The sequence below is a fragment of the Balaenoptera ricei genome, chromosome 3, assembly GCF_028023285.1.
Source record: "Balaenoptera ricei isolate mBalRic1 chromosome 3, mBalRic1.hap2, whole genome shotgun sequence".
NCBI classification, from domain to species: Eukaryota; Metazoa; Chordata; class Mammalia; order Artiodactyla; family Balaenopteridae; genus Balaenoptera; species Balaenoptera ricei.
In genome coordinates, this window is record NC_082641.1 from 7,210,253 (window position 1) to 7,234,002 (window position 23,750).

The 23,750-nt window shown below is 42.1% G+C and overlaps 1 protein-coding gene across 8 annotated transcripts in view; it reads right to left on the reverse strand.

Annotated features, from left to right (window-relative positions):
- Positions 1-2,470: 2,470 nt before the first annotated feature.
- The window catches only part of SEMA5A (semaphorin 5A), a 505,234-nt gene continuing 483,954 nt past the window's right edge, over positions 2,471-23,750 (reverse strand). For 7 of the 8 annotated variants that reach the window (XM_059916089.1, XM_059916090.1, XM_059916094.1 and 4 more), the window contains 3 exons: positions 22,828-22,875; positions 17,472-17,683; positions 2,471-10,342 (listed from right to left, as the gene is read on the reverse strand). In XM_059916089.1, coding sequence (XP_059772072.1) covers positions 10,223-10,342; positions 17,472-17,683; positions 22,828-22,875 — 380 coding nt within the window. In that variant the 3' untranslated portion in view covers positions 2,471-10,222. Of the gene's footprint in view, positions 10,343-12,819; positions 12,918-17,471; positions 17,684-22,827; positions 22,876-23,750 lie in introns of all 8 variants that reach the window. The other variant, XM_059916097.1, reaches the window with a different exon arrangement.

The window sequence follows — 23,750 nt, forward strand, 5'->3', positions numbered from 1 at the left end:
AATCAAACCCAGGTTTGGCCAATAATTGGAGAGGCAAGTGTCAGCAGAAAGGAAAGGTGCTTTAATCAGTAGAAAGGAAAGGCGCTGGGGAGATGGTGGACTTGTGTCCAGAGACGAACTCTGAAGATTACACTCAGCCAGGTTGGTTTTTAAAGGGAAAAATGGGGTGGGGTGGGGGGAGAATCTTAGTGAATCATTGAGGCAGGAGGTTGGGTTCTGCATCTCCATTGCGTGCAGACGGGCTGACTCTTTCTTCAGACGTTATTCTGCCCGAGTGATCTGCCTGCAGTATTGCTTAGTGGGGCCTACTGGGGGTAGAGAGCTAATCTTACTTCTTTTTATCGAGGGGAAGAATCAACAGGTTAGACAAGACATGGTGAGCATTCAGGAGAGCATAAGACAGGAGTTAGTTTCAGTTGCTTAGTGATCTCACTCTTGTAATTAGGTTCTTTTAAGGTTAGGGGGGAAGAGAAATGGGCAAACAGGAAAGGGGCAAAAGAGCTGCTTTCAAAACCACCACTGTGACGAACAATTCACCCTCTGGCAAAGGCCATGGCAAATACCTGACAAATATCATGGAGCTCACATGCATTAAGATTGAAAAAGCATAGTTCAGCAAAGTTTTCTCTGTGTTTTATGGTAAGACTCATTTTCAAAATATTAATAATGGCTTTTGAAACTAGAGATGAACTTTTGCACTTCCTGTGTACTCTACGAGGGATCATTTCACAAAGGGTTACCTTTTGACTTTGCTTCCTCTGTTATGCTTTTGGTAACTGGTCTAAGGAGCTCTGCACTGCCCAGAACTATCAAATGTTTATCAAATGTGTTCCTGTTGCTTTCAGATCTGGTTCTGATTGTGATCGCAGGGGTGGGGTGAGAGCTTCATATACTCCCGAGGAAAATGTACGTCAAGCAGATTAATGAGAGAAAGGCCATTTCAGACATCAGTTTGTTTGATTTTATAAACAAACTCCTTTAAAGAAGTAAACCAAGTATAAACAAGTATAATTCCAGAAAATAAACATAGTTTCAGATACTATTTTAAGGAAAATTTCTTCTTACATTAATTCTCTACAGTTGTGCAGTCAATACAGTCAATCATCCCTACTATTCTTCACAAGCTGGGCTCAAGGAGGAGCTTTAAATGGAAATTTACATTGTATATTTCAAATATGTCCAGAAAGGGATTTTAAATGACATTTCAATTGTATTTGTTAAGAGTGAATGAAGTAGATTCTAAAAAGAGGACGTGGATACATGAGCATTGGGTGAGAATGTCTAAATATTAGAGTACATCACTGTAAATACAAAGATTCAGAAAAAAAATCACAAGGAAGAGAATTGTGGTACCGCATTCATTCCACTCACTTTCTAAACTAACAAACATTCAAATGTAGGTTCTTCATGGAATGCGTTAAGATTTTAATATTTCATCTAATACAGATACTCAGAATCCAAACTGATTTGGTCTGGGATGGGGTCTGGGTGATACATTTTTTTTAAAGTCCCCGGATAATACTAATATGCAGCCAGAACTAATAATCTCCTGGATTGTCAGCCTGCCTAATCAGGAAAAATAGACCTCCCCAAAAAGCTGTAGGAAATTATTCTTCTGCCCTTTTAGCACTAAAGGACATCCAACCTTCCAAAAGCAGAGAAGTCTTTTAATGTGTAGTCAGCCTGGATCATCTGGGTAAAGACAGATTTTAAAAATTAATATTTCATTAGTTGGGGTTAAAAGTAGGTTAATCATTATCACGTGCTTCGCTAGTTTATATTTTTGTATAGCTTTATTTTATTATGTTAATATTTGTATCCATATTAAATGGGCCTTTCAGCTTTGTGCTCAACTGGAAATTATATATATGTGCAATTATACACATGTATGTTTATATATACATGTATGTGAGTATATATTAGATGTATATGTGTGTGTGTGTGTGTGTGTGTGTATGTGTGTGTATATGGAGAGAGAGAAGGAGATGTAATGGGATCATGAATACTGAAATACATCTTTCAGGCATCTTCTAGCTGTGTTCATGCTAATAGTCAGCGGTTCATTCTAGAAAAACCTTGTTTTATGCAAGGGAGAATGGAATATGGTGTGCTGTAGAGAAGGCGAGCTTAATATAACAGCAAACTGATCATCAACAGTACAGGTTATCAACTCCTTGTAAATGAAAAACCTGATCGATTTTCCTTGGCCCACACTTCCTATTGTCCATAGAAATACTTGTAAAAGTTGTTTACGGCGTCACAGAATCATCACGAAGTTGGTTGGTCCTGTCTTGGCCTCCACGCAAGAGGCTGTGGCATCTGATCACATAGGAGCGTGTTATGGGGTTTTCCCCAGAGGTGGTCTGCAGTCTCACTCCAATGAAACGCTCTCCTGCAAGTAGTGATCGCGCCTCAGCACATCTGGGGACACAGGGGCCACTGAGGCTACGCAAAGAAAAATGCCACTAAATTGTTTCCTAAATGGTGGAATTTATTTCAATGCTAACTTACAATGGAATGAGACAGACTATTTACATAAAGCTTAAGTACAAAAAATATAATACATTTTTTACTGTACATAATCAGGATTCTCTTATTTTGTCCCCAAAATGTTGGCAGATAGAGATGAAGCGGGGGCTGGTATGGAAGGAAGCTTGGGGGACGGTTGGCAATACTCGGGATCATCCTTCATGAATTTATTATTCATAAAAGATGCAGAGGTTTGGGTTATAGAACCTGGCAATTTGCCAAGAGCAATGAGCGAGCGGGACACTTTCACTTTGGGGATACCAGCTCAAAAATATGCCTGTTTTCCTCTGAGTTGAGGCTGGGAGCCCGTGAGAGTTGGTTTCTGCTGACTTGTTGGGAGACACCCGCCCGCCCCTTCCCTGAACTTCCGGCATTGATCCAGGGCAGCGGGCAATGGGCTCCCTCCCTGCACTGCCTCAGCTGGTGTCTTAAACTGATTTTGAAAACAATGTATCTACCAGGTGTCATTAAACAACTTTTGTAGATATAGACCTGGACAGCTCTCAAGTGAGCATTTAAGACCAGTGACTTGATAAACAGAAAAAAATGAAGACCACTGGAAATCGGTATTACACATTTTTAACAACAAGGTTTCCAGTGAAACCTTGAAAGTCAAATGTAAGGACTGAAAAACCCCCATCCCCCATTGGTCCTGAGGGGGAATACCCAGAAATCCACAAGCATTCCACCAGGGCAACCAAAGCTCTGTTTTTCTCATTCCAATAAAGGGGAGACAGTGCTACCTCATTCTAAAAAAGCTCCATTATGATTAATATATATGGTCTTTTAAAAATTAATTTCAAGATCAGTAACTTTCTGTAAGTTTACCAAGGGGTCAAGGTGGCTTCGGAGAAGGTTCCATGAAAAAAAATGAAACAATCCCAAATAAGTTTATTTTGTATCACAGAACAGCAACAGCAAATTAACACAGAATGAGGCATTTAACATTTCATAACATCTTCAAAAGTCCCATCAAGTGGCATAACACACAAATTTAGTTAACACACTTTTGAAGAATCCTACATTGGACCAAGTTTGTGCACTTCCCTTGCAGACAGTGTAGAATTTTGGTGGTGGATGCAGGTGCTTGTGTTGAAGGTTCATAGTGTGCTTTCTTCCAAAGTGCAGAAGTTCAAGTTTGGTTTTGGCCAACGGTCATGGTACAGGGGAAAAGGAATCAAATTTAGCAGAGAAAACACTGTTAACTTTCTTAACCCAAATTAAGAATGAAAACTTTGTGAACTTACGAAGCAGTTTCGACATTGACTTCAAACAAACAAACAAGCAGCAGGCAATATTCTAGGTGGTTCTCATTCCACTCACCATATCTGTGTCAGTCATCACCAGCCTATGTCTGATTTTCCTGTATCTACAGACTTGCCTGAAGACAGACAGTAACAAAACCCTCTAACTTCTATAGGCATCCCATTGACATTCCTACTACAGAACAAACGTTAAGGTGTTTTTTGGAAAATGTAAAATTAAAGTGATGTCAGTTTCTGGAAGGCTGGGTTCACCTAAATTCTGAACACACCGTGGCACCCATTCTGGCATCATAGCCCCAGTGCGGGTGGAAATCACATCTGACAATGATGTGCTTCTTGTTCATTTTCTATTCCTGAGTTCAAAGAGGCATATAAGAATGATTTTCTTCAAAGTATAGCCAATCAGTCCTCTGCTTTCAACCAATAATATCCAGATGAAATGATAAATCATTATCTTAAACAAGGCACTGGCAACTTTTAATAGGAAATTAAACCATCTGCACTTACTAATCAGGCTCTTTCTTAGTGACATGTTAGGAGGATAGTTTGGATTTTCTGGAATCCAGATTTTGCTCTCCCAGCTTGTATTTATCTAAAACGGGGATCATTTTGAACTCTAATATTTGGGTCATTTTTGGCATTAAGTTGCCAAAAATCTGAGAAAGAACAGGATCGTGTTTGAACTGCTGGCCTCAGATTTCTGACTGATATGGAAGAGGTGGAATGAATTTTATTGCCCATCCAACATGTTAGTTTAAGAAATACCATAGAGTGGTTTTCTATCTCAATTTTTCTCCCTTCTGGTCTTAAAGTATCTTTCACTAGTTACCGTCATCATGGCAACAAAGTAAAACATGTTTGCCTGAATGAGAATTGGTAATGAATCATGGGTAATAAGCTTGATAGTTTTTTGGTTTTTTTTTTCTTTTCTATGGCAGAACTAATATGGTCTTTAGAAAATACTATATGAGACAGCTTTCACTAGGAACAGTACATTCATGTCAGGCTCTGATTTTGTTTTGTTTTGTTTTTATAAATTTATTTATTTATTTATTTTTGGCTGTGTTGGGTCTTCGTTTCTGTGCCAGGGCCTTCTCTAGTTGCGGCAAGCGGGGGCCACTCTTCATCGCGGTGCATGGTCCTCTCACTATCGCGGCCTCTGTTGCTGCGGAGCACAGGCTCCAGATGCGCAGGCTCAGTAGTTGTGGCTCACGGGCCCAGTTGCTCCGCGGCATGTGGGATCTTCCCAGACCAGGGCTCGAACCCATGTCCCCTGCATTGGCAGGCAGATTCTCAACCACTGTGCCGCCAGGGATGCCCTGATTTTGGTTTTGATGATGCTCTTAGACCCTTTGCAATATGAACTTACATTTTCAGAAGAGAACAGGTCGCCATTCCTAATGCTTCTGAAACATGTACCAAATGTTTGATGATGCAACTTATGATCATTAAAAAAAAACCCACTTTGATCCATCTGCTACAAAAATATCTATAACACATCTTTAACATAAAACCATAAAAAAGAGTATGGAATAGTCATTTTAAAAATCCCTGCCAATAGTCCAACTTTACGTCTTGTTCATTACTTTTCAATTTCCAAAAGAGAAAATAAGCAAGGATGAAAGCAATATATTTTCTTGTGTTTTATCAGGTTATCAAAATGGATAACCAGAATGCATTGGTTCTGTATTTATAGAGTCACAAAACATCTTTAAATCAACTAATATTAATGACTTCAATAGGAGAGAACAGCAGAAATAAATTCAACAATGGCCACTGGTCTCCAAATATTTTATCTTACATGGTAATACACTTGAAATATTTGGCATTCCCTTTTGTACATTTCTCAGGCCAAAATGAACGTTCTCCCACTTCACACCCATTGATCAGAATGGCTTTCTAGTGTCTGATAATAGTTAAGGATAGGTAATCAGAGGTAATCAATTTTGGTAATGTCATGTCGACATGAATCAGCAAGCCAACATAAATTACCATGACATGATAGAAACAGTAGAAGGAATAAATGTGCTGGGCATGGCCAATGAGATCTGTGTACTCCAATTTGCATCATCTTAAAAAATAAGAGCAGAGAGTTTGCATATGAGTAGATTTAAGGTTAGTGTTTTAATTCCCTGCCTTCATGAACGAGGACGATCGGAGCTGTGGGATTTAAGCACAGCCCTGCCACATGGAGAGCAGCGGCTTGGAGTCAGACTCAGTGCTTGGCATCCACTATTGCTACCCTACCTGTTGCCTCTGGATAGATGTTCCAGAGTCACTTTTTGAAACAGAAAGACAGAATTAAATATAGTTACCCCAAAATGCCACACATAAGAAAACTCCACTGAAATATAAAAGACACCCTGGGGCTAAGGAAAGTTGATGCCGCAGGGCTAAGTCAATGCTGAAGGTGGTTTGACAGTGTTGGGGTAATGGACACGATTGATTCTAAAAGTGACGGAAATCTCATAAAGGGGCACTGGGATATTTGTAAATTCAGACTCTAAGGAGGCTGCACCTCCAATGTGCATTAAGGACGTGTTTACACAAAATGACTAGCTGAGTGTAGACTTGATACATCTTTAAATAAAATCTCCTTTGATCTGCGGATACACAAACAGCATCCTTTCAGGTAGCCCCTGGGATTCCCCTGCTGAGACTTTGTCCATAACTTGGAAGGCATGTGACTCACGAACTCTACCAAAGATTCCAGTGGGAACTCTCTCCACACAGGCTTTGATTCCTATGAATTTCACCCTTTTGCAAATAAATAAGGAAACAGAGGCACCTTCGCCTGCACTCTGGGTAGTTGATCCCGGAAGATCCAGGGATCAGCCCACAGGGCTGTGCAAGCGGATCGTGGGTCCCCACCTGGGACCGTCCATGACATCTGGCTGGGAGGGACCAGGTCCCCTTCTTTTCAAGGTCACCTTCTCCCACATTCGCTTCCTTTCTCTTTGGCATCACTGGCGAGTCAATGGGGCCAGACCCCTGGCTCATGCCGTTCCCATGGGCTGAACCTTCCTGGGGACAGAGCCTTCTCCACGGCAGGGAGCCCTCACGTCCACTCACCCTTTACTCCTCTCAGCTCCTTTAAAATCTCTGCCCACCCTTGACACACACAGGGAACCCTCTTTTTTCCCAGTATTAATGCCGATTCTAGTCAGAATCTATAGGCTTAGTGAAATGTCTCTGAAGGAGCAGGGAAGCTCAGAACCTCCCATAAGTTTCCAGGGGCAGCAGCACAGAAACGTGCCTAAAGCGAGTCAGACAACTGGGTAAGGAAACACCCAAGTCAGGGGACGCTGGGAGTTCACATAGCAAAGCCTGATCCTGCGCCCCCAGAGCGCCTCAGAATTCATGGAGTCCATGTCATTCGGGGTGACAAAGCCCTCAGTGTCATCAAAGCCATCATCTTCAGAGCTATTTGGGGAAGGCCACCCGCTATGCAGCGAGCAGGGATTCTGTGGCACTGCAGGGTTGATATTAGACAGTGACTAGTCTAGTCTAGAGAAAGCACTGAGCACGGGGAATCACTTCCAAAGAATTTAAATGTGAGATTAAAGCCAGTTTCCTAATGAAAACCAGCCAAACTTCAATTGTATCCAGAAATAACCCTAGAAATTAAACTGTGATTAATGTCATTTGATGTGAGGCTCAGAGAGATGCAATTTAAAAATATTAGTCTCTGTCTGCACCGCTTGTACCAGAAAGAAAGAAAGGAAGGAAGGAAGGAAGGAAGGAAGGGAGGGAGGGAGGGAAAAGATAAAGAGAATGAAGAAGTCACACAGTAATTTAAAATGTGACAAGTGTTGCCAGGAATCCCAACCATCCCAGCCTAAGGAAGAGGTGCTTTATGAAGGTTCCAGCAGAAGTGGTAGGTACCAATGTGAAAGCCCATCACATGGGGGCTTGATGAGGAGTACAGAGGGGAAGCATAGACACAGAAGCAACAGCTCTACACTGACGGGAAAACAAAAGTTATTCCATAGGTGCTTAAAATACTTGGATTATAGCTAAAACTAAACAAATTGATATCCTGTTAAGTAAGAAGGAGGAATGGAGGGAGGGAAGGAGGACGAGAGAGAGGGGAGAACAATTTTCTTTTGAATAGAGTGTCAGGGAACAAAAATGAGTGAACTTCTTTGCAGTGATAATTGTAAAGATTTATGTAATCAACAACACGAAAATTCTGTTGTAGGGAAGGGTGGTTTCCCTAGTCATTGCACAAGATTGATTAAAGACCAACTTTGATGTCATTTGGGAAGCATTTCCCATCAAGACCAGTGATGCTTTTTTGAAATATCAATATCCTCTTTCCTAGGGGAAAGAGAATGAACTTTTAAGCTTTGAAAATATTGCGGGGGAGGAATTAAAAAACCGGCTAAAATGTGCTACACAAATGAGGACATTTTTCTAATAGGAAAGTGATGAGACAGGTCGAAGCATCCAATGAAAATCCAACCCAAGGACAATTAGAAAACTATCTGGCTAAATTTCACTTCCTAAGTGTGGACTTTGCGTAGAAACAGAGCAATCTCATACAGCATACAAGGAATACGGGAGATGTAGCATGAACTTCCCACTGGAAAGACCCGGAAAATCATTCATTTGAAATCTATCAGACCTCCCAGAGCCCAACTGCAATTTAGACTTTAATTTTAGTAGAGCCGTTTCTGAAAATTTGGGCATATAAGAATATTTTGAACTCACCAACATTCATTACTAAACATAGGATTTTTCAAATCTTTAAATTGGATAGGGTGAAAACCTAACCAACCTATGTAGGCTAAAAGTCTGTGTCCCTCAATGCCCACACTGTAAGTTTTCTCAGATCTGAAGGTTCATTTATCAATAAGAACATGTTTTTATGTCCACCCAGGCCTTTATCATGACACCCTGAGGCATAAAATGAATAATTTCAATCTTGTTCTTACTTTCAATAATTATTCAACCAACTGCTCTATGTTATGCATCAGTTTTTTGCGAGTAATTTATCCTGTTTTTTTTTTCTCCTGGGGACCCCTCTGAATAGTATCATAACACCCTGAAATGCTTATGAATGATCGAAGCTCAGAACCATGGGATCATTAAAAACCTTACTTGCAAACACCCTGACTTCTCAAGGTACTTCCTGAAATGCTGTTGCCCCCATGCAGGGAGAAGTGGGAGTGGATGGATGGCAAAGCAGCACTGAGATAAAAAACAAGAGGCACCAGAGCTAAACATCCCCTCCTCACCTGAACTAGAGGCAGCAAATGACAGCTTGGTACTTGGGGAGCACTTCAATATGTACAGCCACAAGCTGCAGAAAGCCAGCTTTACACATCATTAATGCTCTTGGTAGGGGCGGATGGCCATACATTAGTTCTATCAGGGAGACGGAAAATAAAAAAGTTGCTTTTCATTAAATGTCAGGTTTTTCAATACTTTCTGTAACATGGAAAATAAAAAAAGTTGTTTTCAATTATATTTCAGTCCTTTCAATACTTTCCTCATTAGTATCATGAATGTTCAAGATTTTTCTTTGCAGAGAGAGGGGAGGTGTAGAGTCTGTTATCCAAATGCTAAACAAGTGGTTATTTTACAGAGTGGTTCTTTACGATGTTACTGTGGACCAGACAGGTGGGCTACCTGGCCGACGCGCGACAAGGAGCTCCCTGAAATGCCATGAAATCCACAAGTCAGAAGAAGGCGAGCTTCACAACAGCATGTAGAACACGTTCCCCCTTCATCGTGTCTGTACCTCTGTTCTTTACACTCACCTCCCCCAGGGACAATACAGTAACGGCAGCAAGACCAAGGGTAGAGCATCTCACACCTCATACCATCACCTTTGAAGACATAAGCCAGGTTGAATCCCTGGGCGTCCTCAGGCAAGAAGCATTCCAAGTCCAAACATACACGGTATCATCCAGATTGAGAAGATGGAGATCCATGGTGAGTCATTGTATGGCCACATTCAGATTCTTCATTTTATCAATACTATAAACCGTGTGGAGGTGGGGAGGCTCTCACATAAAGTGCCTATTTTCTTGAATTAAAACATCATGAAGATTTACGCTCAAGGTCAAGAAGATGTTCATACTTCTAAAGACCCCTTCCATTGTGGGTGGTACAGTTATGAAAAAGCTCAAGAAAACAACTGACTTGTTAGAAAAATGGACTGAACACAATAAAAGAAACCTGCACACCATGGCTCATTAAACAATGATCAAGAATTGTAGACCAGATTTTCACGATGTCATGATTAGATTTTTGTTGCTTTTAAGAACGTGTCTTTTTGGCAGCAATGGGACACTCGTGGCTTGAAATGCACTTGAGATGTATCCAAACTCCATCTCTGAAGTCTTGGAGACATGGGCAGTCAGGGAGCACAGGCCTTGAGGAGCTGGGGAAGTTACAGGAAGCCAAAAATAGAAGAACTCTTAGTACTCATCATAGTTATTGAGATCTGTAAAGTAGGCATTAGAATACGTCTTCCCAGTGAGATGCGGGTTGAAGTATTTGTTTCTTTCCTCTAAGATCAAGTTGTTTTTGTTAAATGCCTGTAAAAAATGAAATAGAAGATTTAGGAATATTCAGTAAGTAGTATTTCAGAAAGAGACTATAGTTAGGAGACAATTACAGTTGACCCTTGAACAACGCGAGTGTTAGGGGCGCCGACCCTCCTCGAAGTCGAAAACCAGAGTATAACTTATAGTCTTCCCTCCAGATCCATGGTTCCTCCATATCTGAGGTTCCCCTGTACCCGCAGTGCTGCATCCTGGATTCAACCAACCTCCGATCGTGTAGTACCGTAGTATTTTATACAGTAAGTCCCTACATACGAACCTCCAAGTTGCGAACTTTCAAAGATGCAAACATGCGTTCCCATGTCCAATCACGTAAGTTAGTTCACGTGTCTGGCGTACTTTGTCACATGTGTGCATCCTCTACAAGTGGTTGTGCTTTTGTGTACTTTACTGTACAGTACTGTATAGAGTACAGTGGTACAACATCTTTATTTCTTGACTGTTCACTCGATGCCAGCCCCTGGATGCCAGCTGTTGTACTGTACTACTGTACTTTTCAAGGTACTATACTGTAAGATTCAAGTGTTTTCTTTACTTTTTGTGTTTGTTTTTTATGTATTATTTGTGTGAAAAGTATTATAAACCTATTATAGTACAGTACTATATAGCCGATTGTGTTAGTTGGGTACCTAGGCTAACTTTGTTGGACTTATGAAGCACTCTCAGAACAGAACTCGTTTGTATGTAGGAGACTTACTGTATTGAAAAAATCTGCATATAAGTAGACCCGCACAGTTCAGTATTGTTCAAGAGCCCACTGTATGTGGAGTTCGAACTCTCTCCTAAGGCTCCATTATTTTAAAATGTGTCTTCTCACTTCTCAGTTGCTTCCTCACATCATTTGCTGAGGACTTGCCTGGTAACTAGAATGAGGCTGGTAGGTTTTCAGACCAGACTTTACTTTGAGCTTTACTCAGAAAGTCTACTTTTGAACTTTAGTCAGGAAGTTTCCAAGTGTTAGAAAACCTAAATCAAAATCTCTTGGAAACCTAAAACTCTAGTGATTTCAAATTCATAAACACTTTGAATATTACCACTTATAACTGAATAGGTGTTTAAGCAGCTTTTGGATTGTCATGGTACATTGGTAAGAGATTTTGAAGGAACATATTTAAATAAATGCATGAGATTCTTAATTTCTCTTCATTTTCTACACTGTTGGAAGGTGACTACCGTGGCCATTTCTGACACAGATGCTCTTCCTCATTAACAGTCATGAAAGTTACCCGTACTTTTAAAGAGCTGAACTGTCCCAGAAAGAGGGTAACTTTTAAGAGGACCAAAATAAAGATGTGAGGTCGTAGGCATGCCCAAATGCCCAGGACTTGTCTGGGCAAGGAGTCAGAAGAAAGTTCTAGAAAGATTCATTAGAGACTAGGCAGCAGTACTTTGCCTTCAGAGCAGCAAGATTTCTGACGAAGTGCCTACTGGATCTTCAGTGAGAACAGAAGACCAGCTAAATTATCTTCCGATGCTTGAAGTAGTAGTCACCACAGATAAGCTGACGGGTTGGGATCACATTGAGAGGGGCCGCATTCTTGGGTCCTGGAGGTTTCTTCTTGAAGAGTCTTGCTCAGGGGAGCTCATGTTCCTCCTCACGCTCTGGGAGCTTGGTTCTGAGAGGGTGTGTGGGGTGTTATTAATTCCTAGTGCTTCACTTCCTGGCTCTGTCATCTGATCAGTATAAGGTGCCAATGGACTCTGGATCCTGCTGTAAGTAGGGCCCATGAGTAAAAGTGAATTGGCTCCATCTCTGTGCATGTGGGTGCCTCATGGCGGGGGTGGGGAGGGCAAGTGTGAACACTGCAGCTCCCAGCACACAAGACCTTCCAACCAGTGGCAGTTGTAAGGGCTGAAGATATTCCGTACTCCCACATGGGAAGGAAACTGAATTTCAAAGGAAACCATCATAGCAGAGAGAGGGCATCAAAATGCTCCCTAAGAATATTAAGGGGAACCACCAACTTAACAGAAATATCAAAATTTAGGTAACTTAATGAAATATTGCCATTTGCAGCAATGTGGATGGACCTAGAGATTATCATACTGAGTGAAGTAAGTCAGACAAAGACAAATATCATATATCACTTATATGTGGAATCTAAAAAATAATACAAATGAACTTATTTACAAAACAGAAATAGACTCACAGACATAGAAAACAAACTTACAGTTACAAAGGGGAAAGGTGGGGGAGGGATAAATGAGGAGTATGGGATTAATAGATATACACTGTTATATATAAAATGAAAAGCAAGGATTTACTGTATAGCACAGGGAACTAGATTCAGTATCTTGTAATAACCTATAATGAAAAAGAGTCAGAAAAATATATGTATGTATAACTGAATCACTTTGCTGTACACCAGAAACTAACAGTATTGTAAATCAACTACACTGCAATGGAAGAACAAAAGAGAAAAAAAAAACAAGAAAAAAATGAAGGTAACTTAGCTCGTGAGAACTCCCTGCATTCATGTGGGTGGTAGGGAAGGTTGGGTGCAGTAACAAGAGCCTGTGATGTCTTTCCAGCCACATTCCTGACCTCCTGTGTAGACACAGTAAGAACAACAGCCGCTATTTGCTGGATGCTGGGCTTCATGTACCTTAGTCCATTTAAACCTCACAACAATGATACAGGAGTACATAGTGTTAACCCATTTTAAAGGTTCAAAGAAGTAAGTAACTTGTACTCTGAACCAGGATGCAAAATGCCTCAAATAAAAACCGCTTTTATTTTGCCAGGCAGTGTTCAAGGCATCGTGTATAATTTACCTCACTTTATTCTCATTATCTCCAATTCACCAAGGAAAAAAATGGAGGCTCAGTTACTGTGAATACCTGGGAGAAGTCTACCTGGCTGGTAAATGACTCATGAACCTAGATCTGTCAGGCTCACCCCTTTTCCACCTTTTCTTCCTTAGAACAAGAAGGAGACTGGTCATTCACTCTAAATTTCTGGGTGAAACACTGGGTTATTAATCACCCACTCAGGAAATTTAACACAATGCATCACCTCCCCCCACCAATTGCACCAGCATCAACATTACACAGAATTGAAGAAACTTCATTAGGCTTCAAAGTTATTAGAAGATAGTCTTTATAATAATGTAACAATTGTTCCCAGGATGCCGTCCTGGGGGTTCCTGTAATGGATCTGTATATCTGATTGACCAATCCCAGTCCTCATTTCACTGCTCAGCATGTGCAGGTCCTCAGCACGGAGCGCTTCTCTTTGGTGGGACCGCTCTTTGGATGCTGAGGCACAGCGGAGGCAGATCTGGATGGTGACCAATCACTCGATAGTTTCCAGCATTTTATTTGTTGCCATTTCCATGTCCCATTTTTAACCTAACTCCCAATATGAGAAGCCACCTTTTCACAGGAACAGCAAAGCTTAAAAGGCACGTCAGAAAATGCTTGCTTGCTCCCTTTGTGGCTGTTGAGATGTCTGCCATGTGGCTGACAGGGTCTTGGTGCTTCGGCCAGGTGTCAGGCCTGAGCCTCAGAGGTGGGAGAGCCAAGTTCATGACATTGGTCCACCAGAGACCTCCCGGCCCCATGTAATATCAATCAGTGAAAGCTCTCCCAGAGATCTTCATCTCAACGCTAAGACTCAGCTCCACTCAACGACCAGCAAGCTATAGTGCTGGACACCCTATGCCAAACAACTACCAAGACAGGAACACAACACCACCCATTAGCAGAGGAGCTACCTAAAGCCATAATAAGTTCACAGACACCCCAAAACACACCACCGGATGCAGTCCTGCCCACCAGAAAGACAAGATCCAGCCCCACCCACCAGAACACAGGCACCAGTCCCCTTGATCAGGAAGCCTACACAAGCCACTGAACCGACCTCACCCACTGGGGGCAGACACCAAAAACAACGGGAACTATGAACCTGCAGCCTATGAAAAGGAGACCCCAAACACAGTAAGTTAAACAAAATGAGAATACAGAGAAATATGCAGCAGATGAAGGAGCAAGGTAAAAACCCACCAGACCAAACAAATGAAGAGGAAATAGGCAGTCTACCTGAAAAAGAATTCAGAATAATGATAGTAAAGATGATCCAAAATCGTGGAAATAGAATGGAGAAAATATAAGAAACGTTTAACAAGGACCTAGAAGAAATAAAGAGCAAACAAACAGTGATGAACAACACAATAAATGAAATTAAAAATACTCTAGAAGGGATCAATAGCAGAATAACTGAGGCAAAAGAACGGATAAGTGACCTGGAAGATAAAATAGTGGAAATAACTACTGCAGAGCAGAATAAAGAAAAAAGAATGAAGAGAATTGAGGACAGTCTCAGAGACCTCTGGGACAACATTAAATTCACCAACATTCGAATTATAGGGGTCTCAGAAGAAGAAGAGAAAAAGAAAGGGACTGAGAAAATTTTTGAAGAGATTATAGTTGAAAACTTCCCTAATATGAGAAAGGAAATAGTCAATCAAGTCCAGGAAGCGCAGAGAGCCCCATACAGGCTAAATCCAAGGAGAAACACGACAAGACACATACTAATCAAAGTATCAAAATTAAATACAAAGAAAAAATATTAAAAAGCAGCAAGGGAAAAGTAACACGTAACATACAAGGGAATTCGCATGAGGTTAACAGCTGATCTTTCAGCAGAAACTCTGCAAGACAGAAGGGAATGGCAGGACATATTTAAAGTGATGAAAGGGAAAAACCTACAACCAAGATTACTCTACCCAGCAAGGATCTCATTCAGATTTGACAGAGAAATTAAAATCTTTACAGACAAGCAAAAGCTAAGAGAATTCAGCACCACCAAGCCAGCTTTACAACAATGCTAAAGGAACTTCTCTAGGCAGGAAACACAAGAGAAGGAAAAGACCGACAATAACAAACCCAAAACAATTAAGAAAATGGTAATAGGAACATACATATCGATAACTACCTTAAATGTAAATGGATTAAATGCTCCAACCAAAAGACATAGACTGGCTGAATGGATACAAAAGCAAGGCCTATAAGACACTGATGAAAGAAATTAAAGATGATACAAACAGATGGAAAGTTATACCATGTTTTTGGATTGGAAGAATCAACATTGTGAAAATGACTATACTACCCAAAGCAATCTACAGATTCAATATAATCCCTATCAAACTACCAAAGTCATTTTTCACAGAAATAGAACAAAAAATTTCACAATATGTAGGGAAACACAAAAGACCCCGAATAGCCAAAGCAATCTTGAGAAAGAAAAACGGACCTGGAGGAAACAGACTCCCTGGCTTCAGACTATACTACAAGGCTACAGTAATCAAGACAGTATGGTAATGGCACAAAATCAGAAATATAGATCAATGGAACAGGATAGAAAGCCCAGAGATAAACCCACGCACATATGGTCACCTTATCTTTGATGAAGGAGGCAAGAATATACAATGGAGAAAAGGCAGCCTCTTCAATAAGTGGTGCTGGGAACACTGGACAGCTACATGTAAAAGAATGAAATTAGAACACTCCCTAACACCATACACAAAAATAAACTCAAAATGGATTAAAGACCTAAATGTAAGGCCAGACACTATAAAACTCTTAGGGGGAAAACACAGGCAGGACATTCTATAACATAAATCACAGCAGGATCCTTTTTGACCCACCTCCTAGAGAAATGGAAATAAAAATAAACAAATGGGACCTAATGAAACGTAAAAGCTTTTGCACAGCAAAGGAAAACATAAACAAGATGAAAAGACAACCCTCAGAATGGGAGAAAATATTTGCAAATGAAGCAACTGACAAAGGATTAATCTCCAAAATATGCAAGCAGCTCATGCAGCTCCATATCAAAAAACCAAACAACCCAATCCAAAAATGGGCAGAAGACCTAAATAGACATTTCTCCAAAGAAGATATACAGATTGCCAACAAACACATGAAAGGATGCTCAACAACACGAATCACTAGAGAAATGCAAATCAAAGCTACATTGAGGTATCACCTCACACCAGTCAGAATGGCCATCATCAAAAAATCTACAAACAATAAATGCTGGAGAGGGTATGAAGAAAAGGGAACCCTCTTGCACTGTTGGTGGGAATGTAAATTGATACAGCCACTATGGAGAACAGTATGGAGGGTCTTTAAAAGAGTAAAAATAGAACTACCATATGACCCAGCAATCCCACTACTGGGCATATACCCTGAGAAAACCATAATTCAAAAAGAGTCATGTACCACAATGTTCACTGCAGCTCTATTTACAATAGCCAGGACATGGAAGCAACCTAAGTGTCCATCGACAGATGAATGGATAAAGAAGATGTGGCACATATATACAATGAAATATTACTCAGCTATAAAAAGAAACAAAACTGAGTTATTTGTTGTGAGGTGGATGGACCTAGAGACTGTCATACAGAGTGAAGTAAGTCAGAAAGAGAATAACAAATACCATAAGCTAACACATATATATGGAATCTAAAAAAAAAAAGGTTCGAAGAACCTAGTGGTAGGACACGAATAAAGATGCAGACATAGAGAATGGACTTGAGGACATGGGGAGGGGGAAGGGTAAACTGGGATGAAGTGAGAGAGTGGCATGGACATATATACACTACCAAATGTAAAATAGATAGCTAGTGGGAAGCAGCTGCATAGCACAGGGAGATCAGCTCGGTGCTTGTGACCACCTGGAGGGGTGGGATAGGGAGGGTGGGAGGGAGACGCAAGAGGGAGGAGATATGGGGATATATGTATATGTACAGCTGATTCACTTTGTTATACAGCAGAAACTAACACACCATTGTAAAGCAATGTTAAATGTAAAGATGTTAAAAAATAAATAAATAAATAACTAAGGCAGGTCATCCAAAGAATTTGAAGAATAGATACATGTATATGTATAACTGAATTACTTTGCTGTACACCTGAAACTAACACAATGTTGTTCATCAACTATGCTTCAATGTAAAATAAAAATAAAAAAAAATAAGAGGAGCCACTTACCTTGTCCCCCACCCTGTCACCTATGCCACCACCACGGAGCTTTGCCGTCAGGGTCCACCTGCCGTCTTTGCACACCTGGCTACAGCGGAGGCTGCTGTTCTCTTACCTTGATGGCCTCCACCGAGTCATACTTGTCCAGTTTGTTGATGTGGTTAGTTATGCTGGTGTTGAGAGGGGCGGGCGCAACGGGGTGGATGACGGTGGCATCGTGGGACTGCTGCTGGTACCGCTGGCAGTAGGTGTAGACAAGCAGCGTAAGAAGGCAGCCCAGGATGGAGCTGCTGAGCCCCACGGCGATCATGTGGAACAAGTTGAACTCTGGGAAGACATCATCAAAAATGAGGCCACGCTGGAAAAGGATGTGCTCCTCCCCAGCTCAGTGGGCTCAGAGGAAAAGAGAAGGACCCAGTGGAAAGCTCCACACTCCTCCTAAGAGTCAGGAAATCATAGGGCCTTCCTTTGAAATGTCGTGGCCGCCAAGACACTTCTCTGCAGCGAGCTCAGTGTAGTTTAATCAACGCTCTTATGGATTATAGCCACCATAAAATATGGTGATCTTTTAAAGGTCACCCAATACGCTAGCAGAGACACTTTTTTCTTTAAAGGCTTGTAAGAGACCGTTCTTCTGTTTCAAGTGCAGCATGATCTGTGGTCTGGGGGGTTTCCAGGGAACATGTTTTCCATTTTCCTGAACAGGCTGAGTCCCTGCTTGCAGCCTGGCTGTGTCCCGGGAACAAAGCAAGGATGTATCTAGTGCTTCCAATTCACTGCTCACCTGCAAGCCCGACTATTACCCCCTCCTTTATCATTTCATTTTGTTTAAAAATGTGTTCCGATTCTATCGTTCTTATGTTTTCCATTACATGTTTTGGAACATGAAGATATACATATTGTATAACATATGATTGCATGAAAAAAAGTGCAAAAGGATATACAAGAATAAATCTTGTTTTCTTTCTGAGAGGGAACCACTGTCACCACCTTCTCCTGTGCTCTTCCAGAGACACTCTGCGCACTTGCATGCTGTGTGTGTGTGTTGTAAATATTATCCTGGGTACCATTTTTTCACTCACATTGTATTTTGGAGACTTGATAAAGAAAATGGCTTACTCCAGGGCTTCCCTGGTGGCGCAGTGGTTGAGAATCTGCCTGCCAATGCAGGGGACACAGGTTTGAGCCCTGGTCTGGGAGGATCCCACATGCCACGGAGCAACTGGGCCCGTGAGCCACAACTACTGAGCCTGTGCGTCTGGAGCCTGTGCTCCGCAACAAGAGAGGCCGCGATAGTGAGAGGCACATGCACCGCGATGAAGAGTGGCCCCCACTCGCTGCATCTAGAGAAAGCCCTCGCACAGAATCGAAGACCCAACACAGCCAAAAATAAATAAATAAATAAATTTATTTAAAAAAAAAAAAAAGAAAATGGCTTACTCCAAAGAAACAAAGGATTTGTGTCAAAGGAATATGATCTATTAATGGTCATGAAATGACCCTCTTTTTAAAGTGTTTTTTCTATCTAATAGCATCTTTAAGTTATTTTCTTTGAGTTATAAATACACATTGTTGAAAAAACGAGCTGACATGGACTCATGTCTCTAAGACAGGATTGGTTTGAGTGATATCAAGGTAGCTTAACCAAGAACTGCTTAATCTCTGACAAAGAGCAACAAAAGAAAAAAAGATATTCATTGTGTGTTTGTAAAACACCTTACAATCAAAATTTTTAAGGCTTTCAGGGAATAAAGCCTTTGAGGGAATAAGGACAACATCTGAGCCATGACCATGAAGCTGAGATGATTGAAAATCAGGTAAAGCAAAACAGGACCTCAATTTTTCTATGCTGTGTTGGCACCGTATAGCTAACCAGTTGCCTAAGGGTTCTTGGCCCTATGTCTCCACTGCACATCCTGGGGATCTGGCTTTTCTCCCAAGGTGTCCCCTCCATGCACCAGCAGAGGGCTGAGTGACACCCTTGCTCTCCCTGCACCCAAACGGGACCACTGAAGATGCCTGCTGGGCACCCCTGTAGATGCCGGGTGAGACCGCTGGGCCACGTGGGGAGGTCCCCGGGGCTCTCGGGGAGAGAAGACCCGTGAGCTTGTCTACCACACCCCGGTTCTGGGATGTTTTCTCCTTAAACACCTGGGCTCCTCCCGAGGACTCTGAGTTGTCCTCGCCTCACCTGGGATCCACAGCACAGGTGGAGCACCCTTCATCGGTCCCTAAACCCTCTAAGCTTCTCCCTTTATTTAAGCTGTGCCCCTTTGCTGTTCCTGGACACTGTGTTTCGGGGCCCTGGGCGCTGGGAGATACATTCGCTCCAGGGGGCGGATGAACACCGCGTGGGGAGGCAGCCTCGTCCTCTGTGCTCTGCGAACCGTCACCAACCTACTCCACCCACGCTGAGACTCCAAACAGGTGACTCCTGACACGCGCCTCAGGTGTCTTCCGCACCTGGAGCTGGATAATCCTGGAGGATGTTACTAGAACATTCCACAGATATCACCCACTCCCTGACATCCACCTCAGTTTTTCACTTCTTGATTATCCTGTCACTGGTTTAACCAAGTGAAAGGAATCGCTAAATCTTTGGCTGTTCCTGATTTTGTGTGAAGACTCTAGGGCTGAACTTGGGACAGCTGGATAAAGTATCCAGGGGCCATTCTACCAGCAACCGCTAGAAGCTTCTACTCTAACCCTGAAGCTGCCCTCAAGATAAGCAAGAGTGATTTCATACCTGTTGTCATCTCTCGATACTTTAGCCATTTGGACCCCCCAGGGTCAATGCAGCATATGGATAAAAGTACTTCTGCTGCACTGATAAAATAATATATAGAAGATGTATGACTCTCTCCCTATGCAGGTACTTTGTCATTAGTCAAATGAATCATTCCTGCAGGTGCCTGGGGAAGGCTGGGGCCAGCTGACATCTTTATGATGAGTCTTTGTGTCTCATGCAACTAAAAATAGCTAAGTTGGAACATTTCAATAGGCCTACATTTTTTCTGCATAAGAGAAAAATCAAGCCTATGAAATCTCTTGAATCTGCTTAGCGTGGCTCTTTGCTTTGAATACAACGCTTTTTGCTGTTGATTTTGGTCTATAAAGCTAGAATAGAGACCAACTACCCAGTCGATTCAACTGGCTGATTTTCTGTGCAAAGTTTGATTCTTTTCAACAAACTGAAAAAAGCACCCCCAAACTTCCTTGCTAGGTGATTGTTTTTACCGCTCAGCCCCACAATTAGCCCCATCTGACCTCTTACCCACCTATGCTGCTGTGTCAATGTCAGCAGCCTAAGATCTAAACGATTGGTTCTGAATATTATAGAGTAATTAAAGTTTCTATGATTGAATCAATAGCACCTCAAGGCTTGATTTGGTGCAGCCTTTGGTACAGCTGGTTCAAACACGCAGAAGCTGCATTTTAGGATGCAACGAGCCTTTGGCATCATGTTCTCCTGGGTGCTCAAGGCCTTGGCAGGACTCCCGTATCTTAACCCTGAGAAGGCTGGCCGAGGAAAGTGGTTTTTGAACTTGTGTTAGGCCTGGAGGGCCAGTCAAGCTGGCTGCCCCCAGGTTCTGCCTTGACCTCCCTCAGGGCAGGAACACTCTCTACAAGCTCTGCTCCCGTGGCGACCCCGGGTGTTGTCCAAGAGTGTCGCCTGGCCAGGGCTGCTGTGGCTGCATACCCCAGATACCCTCCTCTGGGACCCTCGGCACCAGGACCCTTTTCCCGTGGTGCTCCGGGCTTAAAGCTTACGCTGGGATCCCACTGCCTGGATCCGAAGCCGGCTTCACTTTGACTGTTTGTGTGGACCTCATCTCTCTGACCCTCATGATCCCTATTTATAAAATACAGATAAAAAGACGTGGTTGCTATTCCTTTTCTACAATTCCCCAAACGAAAATTTCTCTGAAAACTGACTTTTCATCACTCACCTGGCAGCGAAGCCTGACCTGACCTGATCGTTTGCTGCAGAACCAGGAGAAGCATTGATTAGTAGCTTCACTTCACCCACATTTCACGGCAACGTCATTAAAGAGGTTGGTTACGGAGTGCGACCCCCAGACCTCGGGGTGTCATACCTTATATGACCCGTATTACCCATCTATAATCTGAAGAATGCTGACTTCCGAACCCTGCTCTACCTCCAAAGCGTTTTACGTAAAGAACAGTGGGCTGAGGCACCCACGCGAACGCTCTTTGTGAGGATGAAACAGGATACCTCTACGGTGTCTGGCACACAGTGACTGCTGACCTAAAAATACTACAGCTATAATTCTGTTTATGTGAACCAGCCAACATTCACCCTGCAGCCGGATCCCCAAGTAGTGGCTCACTGAACTGACGCAGTCAGACACCAGACACTGCCCTTCTCAGGCACAGGGCTCTCTTGGGATATGACTTTTGGTTCCAGAGGGGCTGGGGGCTGTTTGAGTCCCCACTGTAAGCTCAACACCCCTCATAAAACTGACACAGAGTGGGTGCTCAGGAAAGATGATTGAACAAATGGAGTAACAGATGGCTGACTAAACAGATAGAGCGTAACAGATAGCAGATTCTTAACCAGTGTAGTCAATAACTAAGTACATTCCTAAAACACACCAATGAAAATCCAGATTCCTTCTGAGTGTGAGAGACCAAAGCCCGTTGGGCTGAGCTGCCTGGGGCTTCCCGCTGGAATGGATTATGTTAGAAATGGTTAGGAAGAGTCATCAGCTACACACATGAAGATGCCGGTCTTGTGTGTGGTTATTGGCTCTGACACCAAAGGTGGACCAGGGCTAGGCTCTGATCAATGGACAGCCGGTCCCTCCCACCCAAACAGGCTAGAACTAGATGGGAAAGTCCACAAGCATTATGGATTTGACCCAGAGAATGTGATTTCCGTCATTCAGGGTTGCAGGAAGTTAGAAAAATATCTCTGGAGCTATAGGTATAGCCTTTTGCCCATAATAAAATTCTGACATTTTATCATTTCAGCAGTTTGGAGATTTGAGGCTGGCTTCCATGGATTTGCAATCTAAATATAAAGAAAATGGTTGAATTCTGTTTTACTCATAGGAAATCTAACTGTAGCTAATACCGAGATCACTGGGCCATAAGGCTTATGTCCACTAGACTCACCTGAAGGGCTTATTAAGCCACAGAGTGCTGGTCCCCTCTCAGGGAGGTTCTGACTCTGTAGATGGTGGTGCAGCCTGAGAATCTGCATTTCTATCAAGTTCCCAGGTGATACTGATGATGCTGGTCTAAGGACCCCCTGAGAACCACAGATCCAGATGTCAAATATGGACTCCTTAGCATTTCTACTGCCAAAATATATAAGGTGTTTGGATTCAGGAGTTTCTCCAGTTTTATTTTATTTTTTTCTTGGCCAGTAGCAGAAACATCATATGAAACATATGGGAAGAGAAATGACTGGAAATACCTGAAATTAATTAAAAAAAAGAACTTACCTCCACACCTTTTCTCTTCTACGCTGCTGGATCTCGCCACAGATACTTCTGGAGAAACAAAGTTTAATCACAATGTATAAAGGGTGTAGGGAAGGAAGATCACATTAATGATTCATTTATGAAATGTCTAATGATTTTGAGTTTTATGCAAGTCAGTTTCCAAAAGCCTGATTAATTGTTTTTAAAAACATATTTCTTTCTTTTTTTTTTTTTAACCAACCGGAGATGTATTTGGTCAAGGTCACCTTGATTGGAGAGGGGTGAGATTCATTATTACAAAAAGAAAATGCTATGGTCCCTTGGGTTGAAACCAGGGCACTAGTTTCAAAATAAGGCTGGCATATGTGCTGATTTTCTGTTACAATGTATTCTGCCAGCTGTGGAACCCCACAGTGTTTGTCTGTAGTATTCCTGCCTCAGATTTTTTGTCTCATCAAAGTCAGTGTTGTCACATTCCCTGGGGAGGGGGACCACTCCACCAGAGCTCAGAGGAAATTGCCAAAACAAATAATCTTCCTACTCGGAGCCCATTCATGACCTCTGCCATGCCCCATGTGAAACTGACAAGTAGGATGCCAATAAAAGGAGAGATCCACCTAAATGTTTAACCCCAAGGATAAACACCATTTCAAGAGTCCAGAAACACTATTCTCTCCTGTACTGATTTCTCATTCGATAACAAGAATTAAAAATATGTCTATGGTTGAAAAGGAAACAACAATAAACACTCTTGCAGTTCTAGACCACAGAAGATTGAGGTGCCTTTTGAGGCTGAAGCTGATAGTTTTTTCTAAAATAATATCTTTCCTTTAGTGAAGGAAAACAAGGCATTCCCTGCTATTACCTTGTAAGAGGTTAGTCTCTGCTTTTGGTCCACATCAGAGCGCTAAGGCACACGGTGGGCATATATGAAATGATTTGTA